Source organism: Mastigoproctus giganteus, chromosome 9 (assembly GCF_048544385.1).
Source record: "Mastigoproctus giganteus isolate SK-2022 chromosome 9, ASM4854438v1, whole genome shotgun sequence".
NCBI lineage: Eukaryota > Metazoa > Arthropoda > Arachnida > Uropygi > Thelyphonidae > Mastigoproctus > Mastigoproctus giganteus.
The window spans coordinates 130145878-130164408 of NC_143583.1; the positions used below are offsets into that span (position 1 = coordinate 130145878).

At 36.2% G+C, this 18531-nt stretch overlaps 1 protein-coding gene across 2 annotated transcripts in view; it reads right to left on the reverse strand.

Moving 5' to 3' along the window:
* The window catches only part of LOC150080729 (TBC1 domain family member 1-like), a 339728-nt gene that overhangs the window by 94323 nt on the left and 226874 nt on the right, over nucleotides 1-18531 (reverse strand). For both annotated transcript variants that reach the window (XM_090381763.1, XM_090381761.1), the window contains 2 exons: nucleotides 13976-14131; nucleotides 7518-7676 (listed from right to left, as the gene is read on the reverse strand). In XM_090381763.1, coding sequence (XP_090237889.1) covers nucleotides 7518-7676; nucleotides 13976-14131 — 315 coding nt within the window. The remainder of the gene's footprint in view (nucleotides 1-7517; nucleotides 7677-13975; nucleotides 14132-18531) is intronic.

Consider the following 18531-nt stretch of genomic DNA (forward strand, 5'->3'; position numbering starts at 1 on the left):
AAAGCAACATGTTTTCAGGAATTAAGTAGCAGTTCATTTTTTTTTACTGAAAACTAATTTTTTTTACTGAAAACCGGCGGAATCTAATTTTACAGAAAACCGGCGGAATTACTTAGCAAGTACAGGTCACTATTGAAAAAAAGCCATGAATTAGGGTTGAATTTGAAAGTGTCTGCAATTCTGCCCAGACACGATAGGAGGGAGTATATGATGAGAGCCTTGTCGATCAATTCGGCCCTGGAGGGATTGTGCAAGGCTCAAGGGGTAGAATTTTTTTCAGCCTGGACTGTACTTGTTAACAGGAGAGATTGCTTCTACAGGGATGGGATACACTTAAATAGAAAGGGTGCAAGAATTTTTGCTGATGCTGTCAAGGCAGTGTTAGGTGGGTCGGAAAACTGCTAGTTGGGGGGGGATACAATGACTAATAGATTAACAGTGGCCACTGGCAGAGGTGGAAGTGATTCTTGCACTGCTTCTATTGAAATGAGCAAAAGCCTGAAAAACAAGATGCAGGATATTTCAGAGACTTCTGGGAGTCATTGCGGTACAAGTAAACACATGGGTTGTGTTAGGGTAGCTAAGAATAGAAACAGGTGCATGTATACCTGCGTGTACACCAATGCTAGGAGTTTGGTAAATAAATTTGATGAATTTGAGGTATTGCTCAAAACATCAAAGGCAGATATTGTTGGGATATCAGAGACGTGGTGTCACACAGATATAAGTAATGCGGAACTGGAATTTGGGGAATACAATGTGTATAGGAAGGATAGACAGGACAGGAGGGGAGGAGGAGTTATGCTATTAATTAAGAAACACATAAAGTCCAAGGAAGTGAAGCCAGTCGACATCGATGGACAGGGCAGTGTCGAGTCAGTTTGGTGTGACATAAGCATAGGGAAATCAAAACTGAGAGTAGGAGTGTGCTATAGGCCTAATGACTCTGATGAGTATAATAAGATATTGTACAGGGAAATAGAGTGGGCCAGTAAATCAGAGAGTCTTATAATGGGGGATTTTAATTTCCCAGATATTGACTGGAATTTGTGGGTTGGTCACTCGCACACTAGCAAGGCTTTTGTGGATTTATTGGATGATTGTTTTCTACATCAGCATGTTCGTGAGGCAACAAGAGGGAGCAATACTCTTGATCTGATTATCAGTAGTGATTCTTCATGCATTAAGAATCTGCAGATAAATGAACCACTAGGTGGCAGTGATCACAGTGTGTTGAAGTGGGATTTACTCAAGGAGGTAACTACCATCAGAGGTAAAGGGAAAGGTTTTTGTTTTCGTAAAGGCGACTATGATGGTCTGAGACAGTATTTAAATTCTACACGGTGGGACCAACTGATGATGTTACCAACAGCAAACTCAAAATGGGAAGCATTCAAGGAACTAATCTTGGAGGCTACCAGGCTTTACATACCAACTAAGAAATATTGTTCAAGGTTTAGGCCTAAATGGTTGTCAGATGAACTAATGAGACATGTGGCAGAGAAGAAAAATGCATGGGATACATACAAATTAATGGGTGACATGGAAGCCTATGATAGATATAAGTTGGTCTGTAACCAAGTCACAAAGGAGATTAGGCAGGCAAAGGCAGACTACGAAAAATCCTTGGCAAAGGATGCAAACAAAAACTGAAAAGAGTTCTTTACATATTTAAACTCGAGAAGGAAAGGGATGAATCAGATTGGTCCACTGGATATTGATGGTTCAACAGTTGAGGATCCTGCTCAGGTGGCTAACAATCTAAACGAGTATTTTGCATCTACATTCATGCATGAGGAGTTATTCAGGAAGGAGAATGATGTAGGTAAAGTAAACATTGGCAGTGAGCTGGATGATTTTGTAATAACTGAGAGGAAAGTGGAGGAGAGATTGTTGAGGATAAACATAAAAAAAGGCACCTGGGGTGGATGGGATCTATCCAGTTATATTAAAGGAGGCAGCAAAGGAAGTAAGCAAACCCCTAGCCATAATTATGAGAGCTTCTTTGGACTCAGGGGAGGTACCCATAGACTGGAGATGTGCAAATGTAACCCCAATTCACAAAGGAGGATCAAAGGCTGACACAAGTAATTATAGACCTGTTAGTTTAACTTCTGTTCCAGGTAAATTAATGGAGGCACTGGTTAAAGAAGCACCGCAGGATCATCTAGACAAGAATTCAGTTATAGCTCAGACTCAGCATGGTTTTGTTAAGGGCAGGTCTTGCCTGACAAATTTGATTGGATACTATGATGTAGTCACAAAAGAACTGGATTCAGGGAATAACTTTGATATTATATATTTGGATCTTAGAAAGGCTTTTGATACTGTTGCACATGGAAGACTGCTGCACAAATTGGAGCAGTGTGGCATTGGAGGCAAATTGCTGCTATGGATAAGGGGATGGTTTAGTGGCAGAAGACAGAGAGTGGTAATCAATGGACACTGCTCAACGTGGACTAATGTTATTAGTGGAGTTCCTCAGGGTTCAGTGTTGGGTCCGTTGTTGTTTTCAGTGTTTATGAATGATATTGATGATGGGATATCAAGTTTGATGTCCAAGTTTGCAGATGATACAAAGGTTGGCAGGGTTGTTAAGGACACTACTGACGCTATGCTGCTGCAACAGGATCTGGAAAGGTTGAACAGATGGGCTGAGAGGTGGCAAATGATGTTTAACATTGACAAATGTAAAGTACTACATATGGGAAACAGTAACCCCAGAGCAACGTATCAACTCTGCGGTACTACACTGACAGTGGTGGAGAATGAAAAGGACCTGGGGGTAATTGTGCAGGCAGACATGAAGTTCTCTGAGCAGTGCAGACGAGCTGCAAGAGTAGCTCATGGTGTCTTGTCAAAGATATACAGGAATTTTTCTAACAGGGATAAGGAGGTGATTATTCCCTCGTATAAGGCAATGGTTAGGCCACATCTTGAGTACTGTATACAGGTCTGGAGGCCTCATTTCAAGAAGGATGTAGAGCTGCTGGAACGGGTACAGAGAAGGGCAACAAGATTAGTGAATGGAACAAAGGGTTGCTCTTACGAAGAAAGGTTTAAGTTTTGCAAATTACAGAGTCTGGAGACTAGGCACCGGCGAGGTGATCTGATAGAGGTGTATAAGGCTTTGAATGGTTTGAGCATGCTCAATGCCAATGGGATTCTTCATCTTGCTCAGAATAATCACCTCAGAGGGCATAAATTCAAATTGAGGAAGGATGGATGTCGGATAGATGTGCGGAAATTTGCCTTTGGCCAGCGGGTGGTTGGTTGGTGGAACCGACTTCCATCACTTGTTGTTGAAGTTGATAGCCTAAACAAATTTAAAGCTCAACTGGACAGGTATTTCGAACGAACGGAGGGGTAAAATGGGAGTGGGTTTTTTTTTTTTTTTTGGCTGATGTTGAATAAGCTTGCTTTCTTGCATCATATGCCTCTACTAATGCTAAATGCTAATGCTAATGCTAATTAACACAGTTGTTGGTTCTAGTATGAAAGGGTAACTGTACATACTAAAAACTTAATAATGAAGGTTTTAGAAGAATTCTTTGGAAAGAACTTTTGTTTTTAAGAATTTGTGACATATAGGCCAATTGCCACTTAGTTTTTTCCTTTTGAATTAGTTAAAGCAAGGTGTATACTCAAGCAGCCTTACAATATAAGAACTTATAAGAACTTGTAAAAAACAGTCTTCTCGAGCATGGTGGAAAAAAGTTACCTTACTACAGAAATAAGCACTTGTTTCCTTCCTCTATATATAGGCGCCTCCATAGCCAGTTGGTCAGGAGCAGCAGTGCATAGCACACACTTCTTGATTAGACTGGGGTTCGAGCCCGTGCCCACCAAATATGGAGGATGCGGAAAGGTCAGGGAATGATCACCGCATATCCCCAGAGCAATATGGCCTTAGTTTGCTAATGCTCCTAAAGAAAACCAATAATAAACCTTCCTCTATGGCAGTATATTGAGGTTTTTTCATTTATCACTCATTTGGGAAGATCTTGATTCGTACTCAAAAGAGACAGACTGGAAGAATTCTTAAAAAGACTCTACGGCTGTAGTTAAATGATTTCAGCGTTTTCCACCCATGCAATCATGCAAATTGATCCATGAACACACACACACACATGCTAGTTTAGTGATAAGATCAATGGAAAGAAGACAAAAATAGAAGAGTGAAGGGAAATAGAAAGGTAATAAAAAGTGAGCATATAAAAATATAATAAAAAGTTTAGAGATAGCAAGAAGAAGAAAAAATTATATAATACAAAATGAAAATAATACGAAATGAAATAATGCTAAGCAAAAAGATATTGTCACAATGTGCAACATTGGTGTCACTTTTCAAGAACCGATCATCAAGGTTGCAAGTAAAGGTGACAATATCAAACCTCTGTCTGTTTTGGACATAAAATACATGCCATCAAGGTTTAGGGTAAAATTATAAGATGTAAATAATTTGGAATTAATTAATGCATTAAGAAAATTAAACTATATATATATATAAAAAGGGAGTGAAAATAAAGAACAAAAGACCAAAATTACATGCACTAGGGATACTGATATTCAGAGAAACCCAATGACCATGACGGATATTAGTTTAAAGATAAGATCAATGGGAAAAAAAAAGAAATAGAAGAGTGAAGAGAAATAGAAAGGTAATAAAGAGTGAGCATAATTAGTTTAGAGATAGCAGGAAGAAGGGAAAAAAATGGTATAATACAAAATGAAATAATACTAAGCATAAAGATACTGCCACATAATATGCAACTTTTCAAGAACCGATCATCACGCTTGCGAGTAAAGGCAACAATATTAAAACATTGTCTCCATTTTGGACAAAAAATACATGCCATTAAGATTTTATATATATATAAACTGGAGCACTGAGTGAAGCAGTTTGTATATACTACCCTACCCACCCTCCACAAAAAAAACCACCCAACTAATCAACAAGATTTTCCCCTCCCATAAGTTATTCCAGTTTTCAGCCTATGCAATCATGCAAATTTATCCATGAACACACACAACACATACATGTAGAGACATAATATATATATATAAAAAATGTCATATGAAGTGGTGCACTGACTAAAGTAGTCAATACATGCTACCCACTGTACACTATCATGTATAGTCAATACATGATAACCCACTCTAAAAAAAATAGGAAAGAAAGGAAAGGAAAATGCAACAAACAACCACCTAACTAGCCAAAATAAATTTCCAACATCTGTAACTGCATACATTACATTTTTATCGAAAAAATGTACTTTTCAATAATCCTGAAAAATTAAAAGGAAAAACAAGAAAAACAAAAAGCAAAATATTAAAAATTAAAATTTTCACTTAACAAATCAGATGAATACTCATCAAATTATGCAATTGCTAATTAAATAATGATCTAGTGCTGCCATCTCGTGTCAAATAATACAACTATGTAAAATTGTCATGGTTTTGCAGCACTACCTATTCATTTTGTAAGATACATATATTTAAAAATATATGTATCTTACAAAAATAAATAAATAAATAAACATAATTTACATAATCAAATTTTAAATTCAGCAAATGAGACTAAAATATAAACTATCCTCCATCTCATAACATATGCTAATAATACTTGAGATTAATTAATTAGCAATATCTTCAAAAATTCTTGCAAAGATTGTTCCTGAAATGTACATATCTGTGTCAAAATGATTCATTACTACAGCACAGATTAATTTAAATCCAGCGTATAGTGATATCTGGGGTAATTATTTTATCAAAGCAGGAAGGCATACAAAAGAAATATGGAGATCTCTGGTTGGGTGGGGCTGAGTAGGCAGGTGATGATAATGGTACCACACAGGTTGCAGGCTACTTTGGATGGAAGATTACTTGAGTAATAGTTGGGAGTTCAAATGTTACTACAGTCATAACTTAGATACTAATAACCTAGCAATGGTTTTGCAGTTCATAAAATGGAGACTAACATCTAATTCAAGTATAATTATCCCATAATCAGTAGGAAAAAAATTGACTACACAACTAGTTTTTGATGTGGTTCATCACTGATAACCATTAAATGTTACTATATAAGGGATTTAATGACCCTATAATAGAAAATTAGGCTGTTAGAGGGCTGTAATAAATAGGAATATTACTACTCTTTAGGAAGTCTCTTTTTTTTTTTTTATTTATTTAATCAGTTTTAGCAGTGAGATAATGGCATTTGAAAAATGGACTTCTAAATATTGCATATCAGATTACAGGTTGGCATATACACCTCACAGTTCTAAGTTCTGGTTTCGGGAAGGGTTCCACTAGGAAGTATTAGCTAAAAGTGCATTATAATAGGATGTGCAAGGGCTGGTCTCATTCAACAGTTATATAATTAATCCAATTCAATAGAGCATAATTTAGCAATGGACGATAATGACTGTTTCATGTCATCTGAAAATTTCATGTCATCTAAAAATATTTGTATAATATATGGAAAATTTCATTGTTTTAAACTGAAATAAGAAAAACTATTTCAGCTTGAAATGCTCTACTTTTATTCCTGCTCAAACAAATGGATACCTAAAATATTAAAATCCTTTACGTGTTTAGTAAACGCTTGATAATTTTTACTCAATGCAGTGATTATCAAAATTGCCAGTTTAATTTATTACTATTATGTATTAATTTTTTTTTTAATTCTTGCTATACAAAAACTACAATTATTATACACAGCAACTACAATATCCCTTCTATAATTTGAAAGCAATACGTGTTAATATTTGAAATACAATCTATAAGCAAATAAATTTTATTTTTGTTAACTAAAACAATGAAGCAGCATATACTCATACATTAGACACAAAAAAAATAAATTAAAAGCATTTATTTTTTTTGTTCCATGAAAAATCCAAGAAATTCAAAGACACATGAAAACATAAGCATATATTTAATTAATTAATGTGTTTAGCCAACACAGAGTTCTGCTTTTGACTACTTGTAGTAATAGTTCATGAAAATGAGGTAATGAAAGGACATGTCAAAACTTTACTACTAGATAGCTAACCACCTTAACAATACAGTGTATGCTGAATTTCCATCATCCAATGAAAACATTTAAAAAATGGTTCTGAGATGATGCTGCATTGAGTTCTACTATAAAACTTAAATGGTTTCACATAATTTTTTTTTTTTTCACAGATATGATAAATGTGAAAGGTTCTTAAAATATACAGTATTTCAATACCATAAGTGGCTTAAGAAGCTACAAAAAATTTGATGGCATTGGACTTGAATTTCTATTGGATTTAATACTCAGAAATACACAGAAAAAGATATTTCTACATATATATTAGTAACTGCAGCTTCAAATAACACCTTGCCTGTAAATATTTTGAAGCTTGCTTTAATTTTCAGTATTTAAACTAATAAAGAATTAGGTTTCCCCCTTAATTATTTTATATTAGAAATGTACTTGATATTAAATTTGTAATAGATTTATTATTACATAAGAGAAGGAAATAACTTACCAATGTCAATAAGTATTGCATGTTGTTGAGGAGTAAGCTGCTGTAACAACTCATAATAGGAACCTTTTTCATCTTCTGTGCTTGTAATGCTGCTACACTTTTTACAGAGCTGCTCAGCCAAGAAGCACCATATATCTCCTCTCTTTAACCGAGGAACACCTGTTTATAAATAAGAAATTAATTCCTCAAAAGCTGAAAATAAACACAAATAAATTAATAACTTACATCACCCAAAGAAAATTAATGGGAAAATTTAACCTATTTAACTGTATACCATTTTCTGAACTATTTAAACCAAACTATATATGCTGAACTATTTAAGTATATCTCTTTCTCTTTTTTAAATTATAGAGAAAACCTGATTAAAAAATTCAGGCCTAGGAAAGGCATTAATTAAATAACTGAGTTTTACATTAGAAAAGGCAGAAATTTCATAACAAAGCTGAACTCCCATACAAAGTTTTTCAGCACAGCACTTTTAATGCATAATTCTACTTGCTCTAGAAGTATTATTGTAATCAACTAAAGAAGCAGAGTGCTATTTCAATACGGGTATTAAAATAGTTTGAGAAAATAACACAGAATAAGATTATTGTCCTTTATTCATAATGAGGTGTCACCATCCTTATAGTTGTTTTTATGGTTTCACAAATCATTAAAATCTGGGATGTCTAACAAACCCTTCAACTCACAGCAGATGAGCTGAAGGGTTCCCTACATCTATATTCAAACAATAATGTATTTTTAAAGGGAAGATGATTACTTCAGATAATAATTATTCATCAGTAATTGAATTTATGAAGGGGATGAATCAGATTGGTCCACTTGAGATCGATGGGTCAACTGTTGATGACCCTGCTCAGGTAGCTAACAAACTAAATGAATATTTTGCATCGACATTCACACATGAGGAGTTATTCAGTGAGGGGAATGCCAGAGGTGTATTCAACTCTAGCAGTAAGCTAGAGAATCTTGTAATAACTGAGAGCAAAGTGGAGGAGAAATTGTTGAAGATAAACACAAGAAAGGCACCTGGGGTGGATGGGATCTATCCAGTTATATTAAAGGAGGCAGCAAAGGAGGTAAGCAAACCCTTAGCCATAATTATGAGAGCTTCCTTGGACTCAGGGGAGGTACCCATGGACTGGAGATGTGCAAATGTGACCCCAATTCACAAAGGGGGATCAAAGGCTGACACAAGTAATTATAGACCTGTGAGTTTAACTTCTATTCCACGAAAATTAATGGAGGCACTGGTGAAAGAAGCACTGCAGGATCATCTAGACAAGACTTCAGTTATAGCTAGGACACAGCATGGTTTTGTTAAGGGTAAGTCTTGCCTGACCAATTTGATTGGATACTATGATGCAGTCACAAAAGAACTGGATGCAGGGAATAACTTTGATATTATATACTTGGATCTTAGAAAGGCTTTTGATACTGTTGCACATGGAAGACTGCTGCACAAATTGGAGCAGTGTGGCATTGGAGGCAAATTGCTGCTATGGATAAAGGGGTGGTTGAGGGGGAGAAGACAGAGAGTGGTAATCAATGGACACTGCTCATCGTGGACAAATGTTATTAGTGGAGTCCCTCAGGGTTCAGTATTGGGTCCTTTATTGTTTTCTGTATTTATAAATGATATTGATGATGGTATATCAGGCTTAATGTCCAAGTTTGCAGACAATACGAAGGTTGGCAGGGTTGTCAAGGACACTACTGACACTATGCTGCTGCAACAGGATCTGGAAAGGTTGAGCAGATGGGCTGAGAGGTGGCAAATGAAGTTTAACATTGACAAATGTAAAGTACTACATATGGGAAACAGCAACCCCAGAGCAACGTATCAACTCTGTGGTACTACACTGACAGTGGTAGAGAATGAAAGGGACCTGGGGGTGGTTGTGCAGGCAGATATGAAGTTCTCTGAGCAGTGCAGACGGGCTGCAAGAGTAGCTCATGGTGTATTGTCAATGATATATAGGAATTTTTCTAGCAGGGATAAGGAGGTGATTATTCCCTTGTATAAGGCAATGGTCAGGCCACACCTAGAGTACTGTATACAGGCCTGGAGGCCTCATTTCAAGAAGGATTAGAGCTGCTGGAACGAGTACAGAGAAGGGCAACTAGATTGGTGAATGGGACAAAGGGGTGCTCTTACGAAGAAAGGCTTAAGTTTTGCGAATTACAGTGTCTGGAAACTAGGCACCAGCGAGGTGATCTGATAGAGGTGTACAAAGCCTTGAATGGTTTGAGCATGCTCAATGCTGATGGGATTCTTCCTCTTGCTCAGAATAATCACCTGAGAGGGCATAAATTCAAATTGAGGAAAGACAGATGTAGGATAGATGTGCGGAAATTTGCCTTTAGCCAGCGGGTGGTTGGTGGGTGGAACAGACTTCCATCCCTTGTCGTGGAAGTTGATAGCCTAAATAAGTTTAAGGCTCAGCTGGACAGGTATTTCGAACGAACAGAGGGGTGAAGTGTAAGTGGTTATTTTTATTTATTTATGTTACTTTTTTTTTTTTTTTTTTTTGGCTGATGCTGCATAAGCTTGCTTCTTGCATCAAATGCCTCTACTAATGCTAATGCTAACTGCAGAGGAGAAATTATCCTCATCCATAATATCTATAAGATCCCTATCCATAATAATGCAGACAAACTGGACTCAGGTGAATTTAAAGACGAGTGGAAACGTGCAGGAATCGCTCCCATACACAAAGAAGGATCTAAAAGTAATATGAGCAACAATAGGTTTGTTAAGTATGACTTCTGTGGTAGGGAAAATTTTATTTAAGGATGCAGTGCAAAGTAACTTCTATAATAATGGTGTTAAAGGAATCACAACATGCTTTTTTAAAGGAAGATCTTGTCTGCTATTACTGTTTTTCAAAGAATCTGCATCTGAGGTCACACAGCTCCAGTCTGTAATGTCTACAGAAGTTTGTGTTCATGGGCCAATTTGCATGTCATAATGGCTAAAAATCTCAGAGTAACTAATTAACCATAAAAACATTATTCCTTTCACCTGAGGTCAACTAACTACAGCTCTGGCAGATGTAACAGGCTGCTATTATAGGCTATACCCTTTAAAAGGGTATAGTCTGTTACAGCAGCCAGTGTCACTTCAGTCACCAAGGCTCATTGTATTTTGTTGCCAGTAACAAAACTTTTGATGTTTTTTAACATCAATATGTGCTGTACTAACATAGCACAATTGTACATTTTTAATTCATATCATGTGTTGAACCACTAAAGTAAAATAATGATTTAGTGAGATGACAATACCTGTATGCATTACCAGTTATTTTTGATATTCCTTACTCAAAATTGCTTACTGAATGTTTGAAATACATTCAGTGAGTAATAAACTAATAAAGGTTTTTCAAAAGCAAATGAAAAGAAGTTCTGGTTATGTTTATTATTTGGTTTTTAGGAGCATTAGCAACTAGGGCCACATTGCTCCGGGATATGCAGTGGTCATTCCCTGACCTTTCCGCATCCTCCGTATTTGGTGGTGATGGGCTCGAACCCCGGTCTAATCACAAAGCGTGTGCTATGCACTGCTGCTCCTTCCCACCTGGCTACGGAGGCGCCTAAGAAGTTCTGGGACATATTCTACTTTCTAAAGGAAAAAGGTCACATATATCCAATTCTGAGAGTTGGAGATATGTAGTAACAAACAACAACTCTTTCAATTAAAAAAAAAAAGAGAGACTGTGGAGTTCTTAATGGTAAAAAAAAATAAATAGGAACAATAAGTTTAATTTATTACACATACCTATTTATAGTATGTGTCTGATTATTTATTCTTTATTTTTTTTTTTTACTGTTCAATACTCCATAGCCATTATGAAAATTCAAGTAGCCATAGCTTTGTAACTATTCATCATCAGATGTAGGGGCGTATTCAGGGTGGGCATAGGGGCATATGCTCCCCTTGTGGAAAATCAATGGCATAACAGAACAAAATCAATACAGAATTGGAGTCCACATCTAAAAGTTGTGAAAGTTCACCTTTTTGCAAAAGAAGAAAAAAATTCTCTGAAAAATTAGTTTCTATCAGTGAACTGGTAATTTGCAGGATATTCCAAATTTTTACACTTAGATTATGCCCAGCAACATACAGTAGACTTTTGGAATAATGACACCTTCGGGGATTCAAGGCTATTTTGATTTTTCCGTTATCTCGAAAATTTTATTTTTAATATATTTAATGCAGAAATAATGAGGCTAAATAAGAAATAGAGATTAGAAATGCAATTTTATTAACTGCACATAAAAAACAAACATGTTGACGATCCAATGTTACATTCTGCAGTTAATACACTCCTACTTACACCCCATTTTATTTTCTTTATTATATCAAGTTTAGTCTGTGCAGGTAGCACACTGGATGGAAAAGGCCCAGGTTTGAATCCCATCGATGATGCGAAGAACTTATTGGCTTTTTTCACTCCGTGGCTGAGTTAGTCTGTCTCAAGTGTAGATAGCAATGTTTTTCCCCAGAAACTGGGGTTTTTCCCCCAGCAAAACAGGCAAATTGACCAGACAACACATGTAATTTTCAGACACAATACACGTTGGTATATGAATTAACTTTCTGAGATGACCTTAATGTAATAGTTTGGATTATATCGAGTTTGTCACTAAGCTTTAATGTTCTTCTTTTCTTCTGTGTATGAGATTTATTAAATTTAGGAGCCATAGTGAGGGGGTTTTTAATTTAAAATAAATGTAAAACAGTGGTATAATCAGTGATAGCAGTAAGAATTCACTTTCAAAATTACGAATGCAAACAAATTCATTAATCACATGACTTTCCGTTTTCTTCTTTCGGCACTGCAAGGCATCTGCGCTGTATGCATCTGGTCTCAATGCGCCGTTATCTCGAATGTTCCATTATTTGGGGTGCCATTATTTCAACAAAAAAGGCCTCCGGAGCTGAGTGGTCAGGAGCAGGAGTGCAGTAGCACATGCTCTTTGAGTAGACCGGGGTTCAAGCCTCTGACTGCTAAATATGGTCAACCTGCACTATACCAGCATGGCATATTATGGTCCATTTCCCTCAACATGAATTGTTGAGGAGGCTTCCATCCTGTAGTGGGTTGATAATGGCTGCAGTTTACTTTTTTTTTTTTTTTATTTCAACAGTCTACTGTATTCACACTTATTTATATTATATGTGCTATTAAACAAAAAAAAAAAACAATGAGGCTATTTCTGTATTCAAAGTGATTTCAAAAAATAAATAATTATTTGCATTGCAAAAGTAATGTAGTATTTACTACATTACTTTTGCAATGTAGTAAAAATATTTTGACCAATCAGTTTGTTGGCCAAAATGTAGGCCAACAAACTGATGAGTAAGAACACTTCTCTGTGTTAGTTAATGAAGATAATTTAATGTGCAATTATTTGAACTATTCACACAGGGGGCTCAAAACTTTTAATTGCAACCCAAGAGTTGTTTCACTATTGTATTGACACAAACATATGTGCATGCAAATGCATATGTAGGACACAATATGACCAAAAATATTTAAACACATGTACAATCACTTGAGAAAAAGGACTTTTACCTCTGTTATAATTTTGTATTGGCTTTATTCTGACTTGGCGCATAACGGCCTCAGCTGTCAATATGCCATTAAAAACCAAATCATCATCAACACCACTGTTATAATGTCAAGTTTGCAACAAATAGGCCAGCAACATATATATTTTACAATGTGTAAAACATACATTCATTGTTGGTTGGTGTTGCATTTTGACAGCAACACTGTATGAAGTGTCTCAGGTATTGTACAAAGCCAAGATTACAGTAAATTATACACTGTTGCTTGCAAAAATGTAGGGTAATCATTACAAAAAAAGTAGGCATGGACTTTTCTATGTATCACTGATTGTGAAATCATCAGACAATACTGTACCTTGTTAGCCACTCAGTAATGCAAATTCATTTTGGCAGCTTCCTTAGTGGTGTTAACAATTTGCCTTTGTTCATGAGTTCTTTCCTCACTGTATATTGAAACCCAGACACATCAGTAAAATTGGCCAATAATTCAATGATTTCATTACCTCACTTCTCAGATAACTTCTAATAATCTGACAAAAACATTCATTAAAATTTTTTAAATGACAACATAGCTGCTTCACTGGATGTTTTTCTTTGGTAAGAACAGAATACTATTACAGTATGGTACTATACTATAACTTCTCTTACAAACTAAAAATAATCCCATAGTAACATAGAACATTGGAGTTAGGATCAATAATCTGAAGAACCTATTTAATGGCTGGAAACCTCGAATCAAGAATATAATTGTTTCCTCCCCTACTTATTTTACAAGTTTATTGTAAAATAAGTATAATAATTGTTCATAATTATCAATTATGAACAATTATTATGAATTTATAAATAATAGTACAATAATAAAAAGCACACACATACAAACCTTTTTTAACATTTTCTTCAAGAACTGTGATGTCAATCTTTGACTCCTTTTTGTCATCGAAGGCAATCTCCCAGTTTTTGAAGCACTCTATTAGACATGGTGAGATATCTTCATATTCAAGTTTTATGCGCTTTTGAAAGGCAGCATCATGGTTTACTATATGAAAATAAAATAACTATATTAAAGAATACAATATTTAAATTACATATTAATTTTGACCAGAAATATCTTTCAGTTATTAGAAAAACAATTCTATTTTCAAACAAAAATAATATGAGCTAAAAAATGAATGAGCTAAACAACTCTAAAATACCTAGATTTTAGCAAAGCTTTTGAACAAGTGCTACAATAATTGTAGTAGTGTAGCATCAGGGACAAATTATTGCTATGGATAAAGGGATGGTTGAGTGACAGGAGAGAGAAAATGGTTATTAATGGTAACTGTTTTTTTTTTTTTTTTTTTTTTTTGTTAGTTGTTGGCGCATCGGCTTCTGTGGCCATAATGCACCTCCCAAAGTTTTTGCATTTTACTCTGATCCAAGCCCAAGGTAGGATTCAAACCCACGACCTCTGAGTTACCAGGCAGGCAGGCACTTTACCCACCTGGCTAGCCCAGTCGGCATGGTAACTGCTCTTAAGGGACTAACGTTTAGAAGATTCCCTCGGGAGAGTTCAGTGTTGGATCCCTTACTGTTTTCAACATTTATTAATTATAACGATAGTAAACCCCTCTGTTCAGATGACAGTTGCAGACAGAAGAAATGCAAATAAAAGCAATAGATGAATAGATGCAAAGAAAACTGTGATGTGGAGTTATGACATGTTGGCTTGTTGAGTATAAAGACTGTAGTAATCTGAAGCCAGAATGGAGAAAATGCACGATCTATCAGACTTTGAAAAGGGTTTTCATGGGTGCATGTTTAGCAAGAACCATGATTCAAGAAACAAAAGACATAACTGGTTTCCCAAAATACATACATTTCAAAGGTTTTTAATGACTGGGAAGCAAGTTCTTCCACATCTGAAAGGTGCAAACGTTGCAAAAAAATAATACTTCATGAGCAAAGCTGTCACACCCTAAGGAATACTGTATGGAAAAATAGGACATCCAGTGCACAGCCAAGCCCAGAATTTCCCTATTACCCATATCATGCATAGAGAATTGAAGAAATTGGGTATTGGCATTCAACTGTCCACTTGGAAGCCACTTGTTTCAGAGAAAAACAGAAAAATCCGCTTTCAGTGTTACCAAGAATGTCGCAATTGGACAGTGGAACAAAGTCATGTGGTCAGATGAATCGTGATACACTTTTGCACTGATGGTACACAGAGAGTGTGACGAGAACCTCACAAAGTGGTGGAGCCTACTTGCCTTGTTAAGACAACCCAAGCATCTAGAGGTGGTATCATGGTGTGGGTAATATTTTGTTGGCACAGACTAAGTCCACTGATACCAGTGAAAGGTTGAAAGTCATCCAGGGAGTGCTTGAATTTTGTATCAGCTCTACTGCATCCTCCAATATTACACTTTTATCCTGAAGGTGATGGCCACCTTATGGATGACAATGCAATAGCGCATTGTGCCAGAATGGTTCAGAGAACATGACAAGGATTTACACCATCTTCCCTGGTCCCCATATTCATCTGATCTCAATGTTATTGAGAATGTATGGGATATATGGTGAAGAGAGTTATTCTGCAATAAAGTTCTCTTCCTTCAACTTTGTTGTAGCTGCATGATATTTTGCTGGAAGAAATTGATTGGGTTAAAATTAGACAAAAACACCTTACAGAATCCGTGAACACTTGCAGTTATTTGAAACAAAGGCAGCCAGATTTGATAATGAATAAAGGTTCCTATTTTTTTTGCCTGTGTGTGTGTGTGTGTGTGTGTGTGTGTGTGTGTGTGTGTGTGTGTGTGTGTGTGTGTGTGTGTGTGTAAGTTTAATGTCTAAGTTTTGCCTACTCTAACAACACCGGGATAAATTAGGCAGATGAGCTGAAAAGTGACAAATGAGGTTAAACATTTATAAATCCAAGGTGCTGTATTTGAATAGCAATAATCCCAGAATAACACACCATTTGATATTTAACTTAAAGCTGATTCATACTCACTAATGGTTGCTGAATCATCACACATGCCATGATGGTTTTAAACAGCTTCATCTAACTGAAACTGCATAGCAATGACATGATCCAATCTGCATTACCATTGTGTTTTGGAAAGAGGATTCAAAGATATTTGTAATTTTTGGTTCAAAATCATCCTTCTATTCAGAGAGATAAAGAAAAAGAGTGTGTATATTCTTTGTATTAAGCAAAAAACTGTTCACCCTACTGATGATTTGGCAGCATCACCCAATAACAGACTCCAACTGGGACAGCCACTTGGAAAAAAAAATCTATCAGATTTTTTTTTCAAAATGATCAACTATCCAGTGGGTAGTTGATCACTGGAACAAAAATTGCATCCAGTGCTGTGGAAGTGGGTGAATAATTTTAAAGAGGAACTAGAAAAATTATTAGAAGAGACAGACAGGTGATATAGGAAGATTTTTTTTTTTTTTTTTTTTAAGCTGATGCTATATAAACTTGCTTTCTTGCATCATGGTCAACACCAAAAATGTTTCTGGCTTGAAAATAGTCAATTCTTCTTAATTTCAGCATAAGAAAAATGAATATAACATTTAAAACTCTTAGTTAGCTCTAGGTTCCATGATATAGCCCCTTTTATGATTTAGGGGAATATTGATGAATACTAGGGAATTTTGGAGGCTAGAGAATAGATAGGGTGGTAACACTGAAACAGGAACCGATAAGCCATGTTTTTTTTTGTATTTGTTTTTTCTTTTTTTGTATTTCTGTGTATCATTTACGTTGCAAGTGATGTTATGAGTGATGTTCATTTCTTTTTTTTTTTTTTTTCAGGTTTATGGACCAAAATTACGTAAAAAGCCAGGATGTCACGTAAATGTGTTAACAGTGTTAGCAATTTTTGTTATGTGTGTGAAAACTAGGGAATTTTGGAGTCTAGAGAATAGATAGGTTGGCAACACTGAAACAGGAACCGAAACGGCATGTTTTTTTTTTTGTATTTCTTTTTTGTTTTTTTTTTTGTATTTCTTTTTTGTTTTGTTTTTTTGTATTTCTGTGTATCATTTACCTTGCAAGTGATGTTATCAGTGACGTTCATTTCTTTTTCTTTTTCAGGTTTATGGACAAAAATTACGTAAAAAGTCAGGATGCCATGTAAATGTGTTAACAGTGTTGACAATTTTTGTCATGGGTGTGGTGATGTGACATTTTCCACTAAGAAACACCAATTGACTCCACTTGTGAAGACAGCCTACTACCATTATTTTGGCTGTAAGGTAGGGGATGAAGACAAACCCTGGGCACCTCATATTTTCTGCAACACATGTGCTGTAAATCTCTGTGGATGGTCGAATAACAAAGAATGTTCAATGCCTTTTGCCATCCCAATGATTTGGAGGAAGCCTTCAAATCATGTAAATGACTGTTATTTCTGCATGGTGCCTCCTCTTCAGCATGGTATGTCAAAAAAAAGGGAAGTGGACTGTGGAATACCATAACATTCCATCAGCTATCCAACCAGTAGCACATGGGGATGGTCTGCCTGTACCTCACCCTCCAGAGGAGTACACTTTGGAGTCTGATGAAGATGGGAACAGTGTGAGGAATGATGGTCCTTCATATGTCCACATGAAGGAGACATATGAGAATATGAAATTAATTCTGGAGGCAATGAAGTACAAAGACCACCAATGGCAGATCTGTGAAGACCTGAAGGTGATTACAATACTGCTGGGCATGCAGTTGGGATACACAAAGTGCTGTTTCCTGTGTGAGTGGGATAGTCAAGCTAAGTCCTCACACTACAAGAGAAAAGTCTGGCCTATAAGGGAAAATCTGTGCCCCAAAAAAAAAAAAAATGTCCAGCACAATCCTCTGGTTGATTGAAGCAAAATTCTTCTGCCCCCTTTACACATCAAACTGGAACTCATGAAGAACTTTGTTAAGGGGATGAACCAAGATGGAGAAGCTTTCAAGCACCTGAGAGGACAATTTCCATTGTTCAGTGATGCTAAGGTTAAGGAAGGAATCTTTCTTGGTCCGCAAATTCGTGAGCTTTTAAAGGATGAAAACTTTGAGCGAGTCCTCCAAGGTAATGAGAATGCAGCTTGGGAAGCCTTTAAAAGTGTTGTGCATGACACTTTTGTCCAGCTTTTCAGTTTCTGGGAAACTGAAGAGCTGGAAACTATGTTGAGACTGCAAACAACCTTCTAGAAAAGTATCGTCAATTAGGCTGCAACATGTCACTGAAAATCCACTTTCTTGACTCTCATCTGGACTTCTTCTCTAATAACTGTGGTGCAGTGAACGATGAATGCAGTGACCGATTCCACCAAAACATTTCAGCAATGGAAAGAATATCAGGGTAGGTGGAATGTTTCTATGCTTACTAACTACTGTTGGACAGTAACAAGAGATTCCCCGGAAGTGGAATACAAGCGAAAAGAAGGCGCTGTCATGAA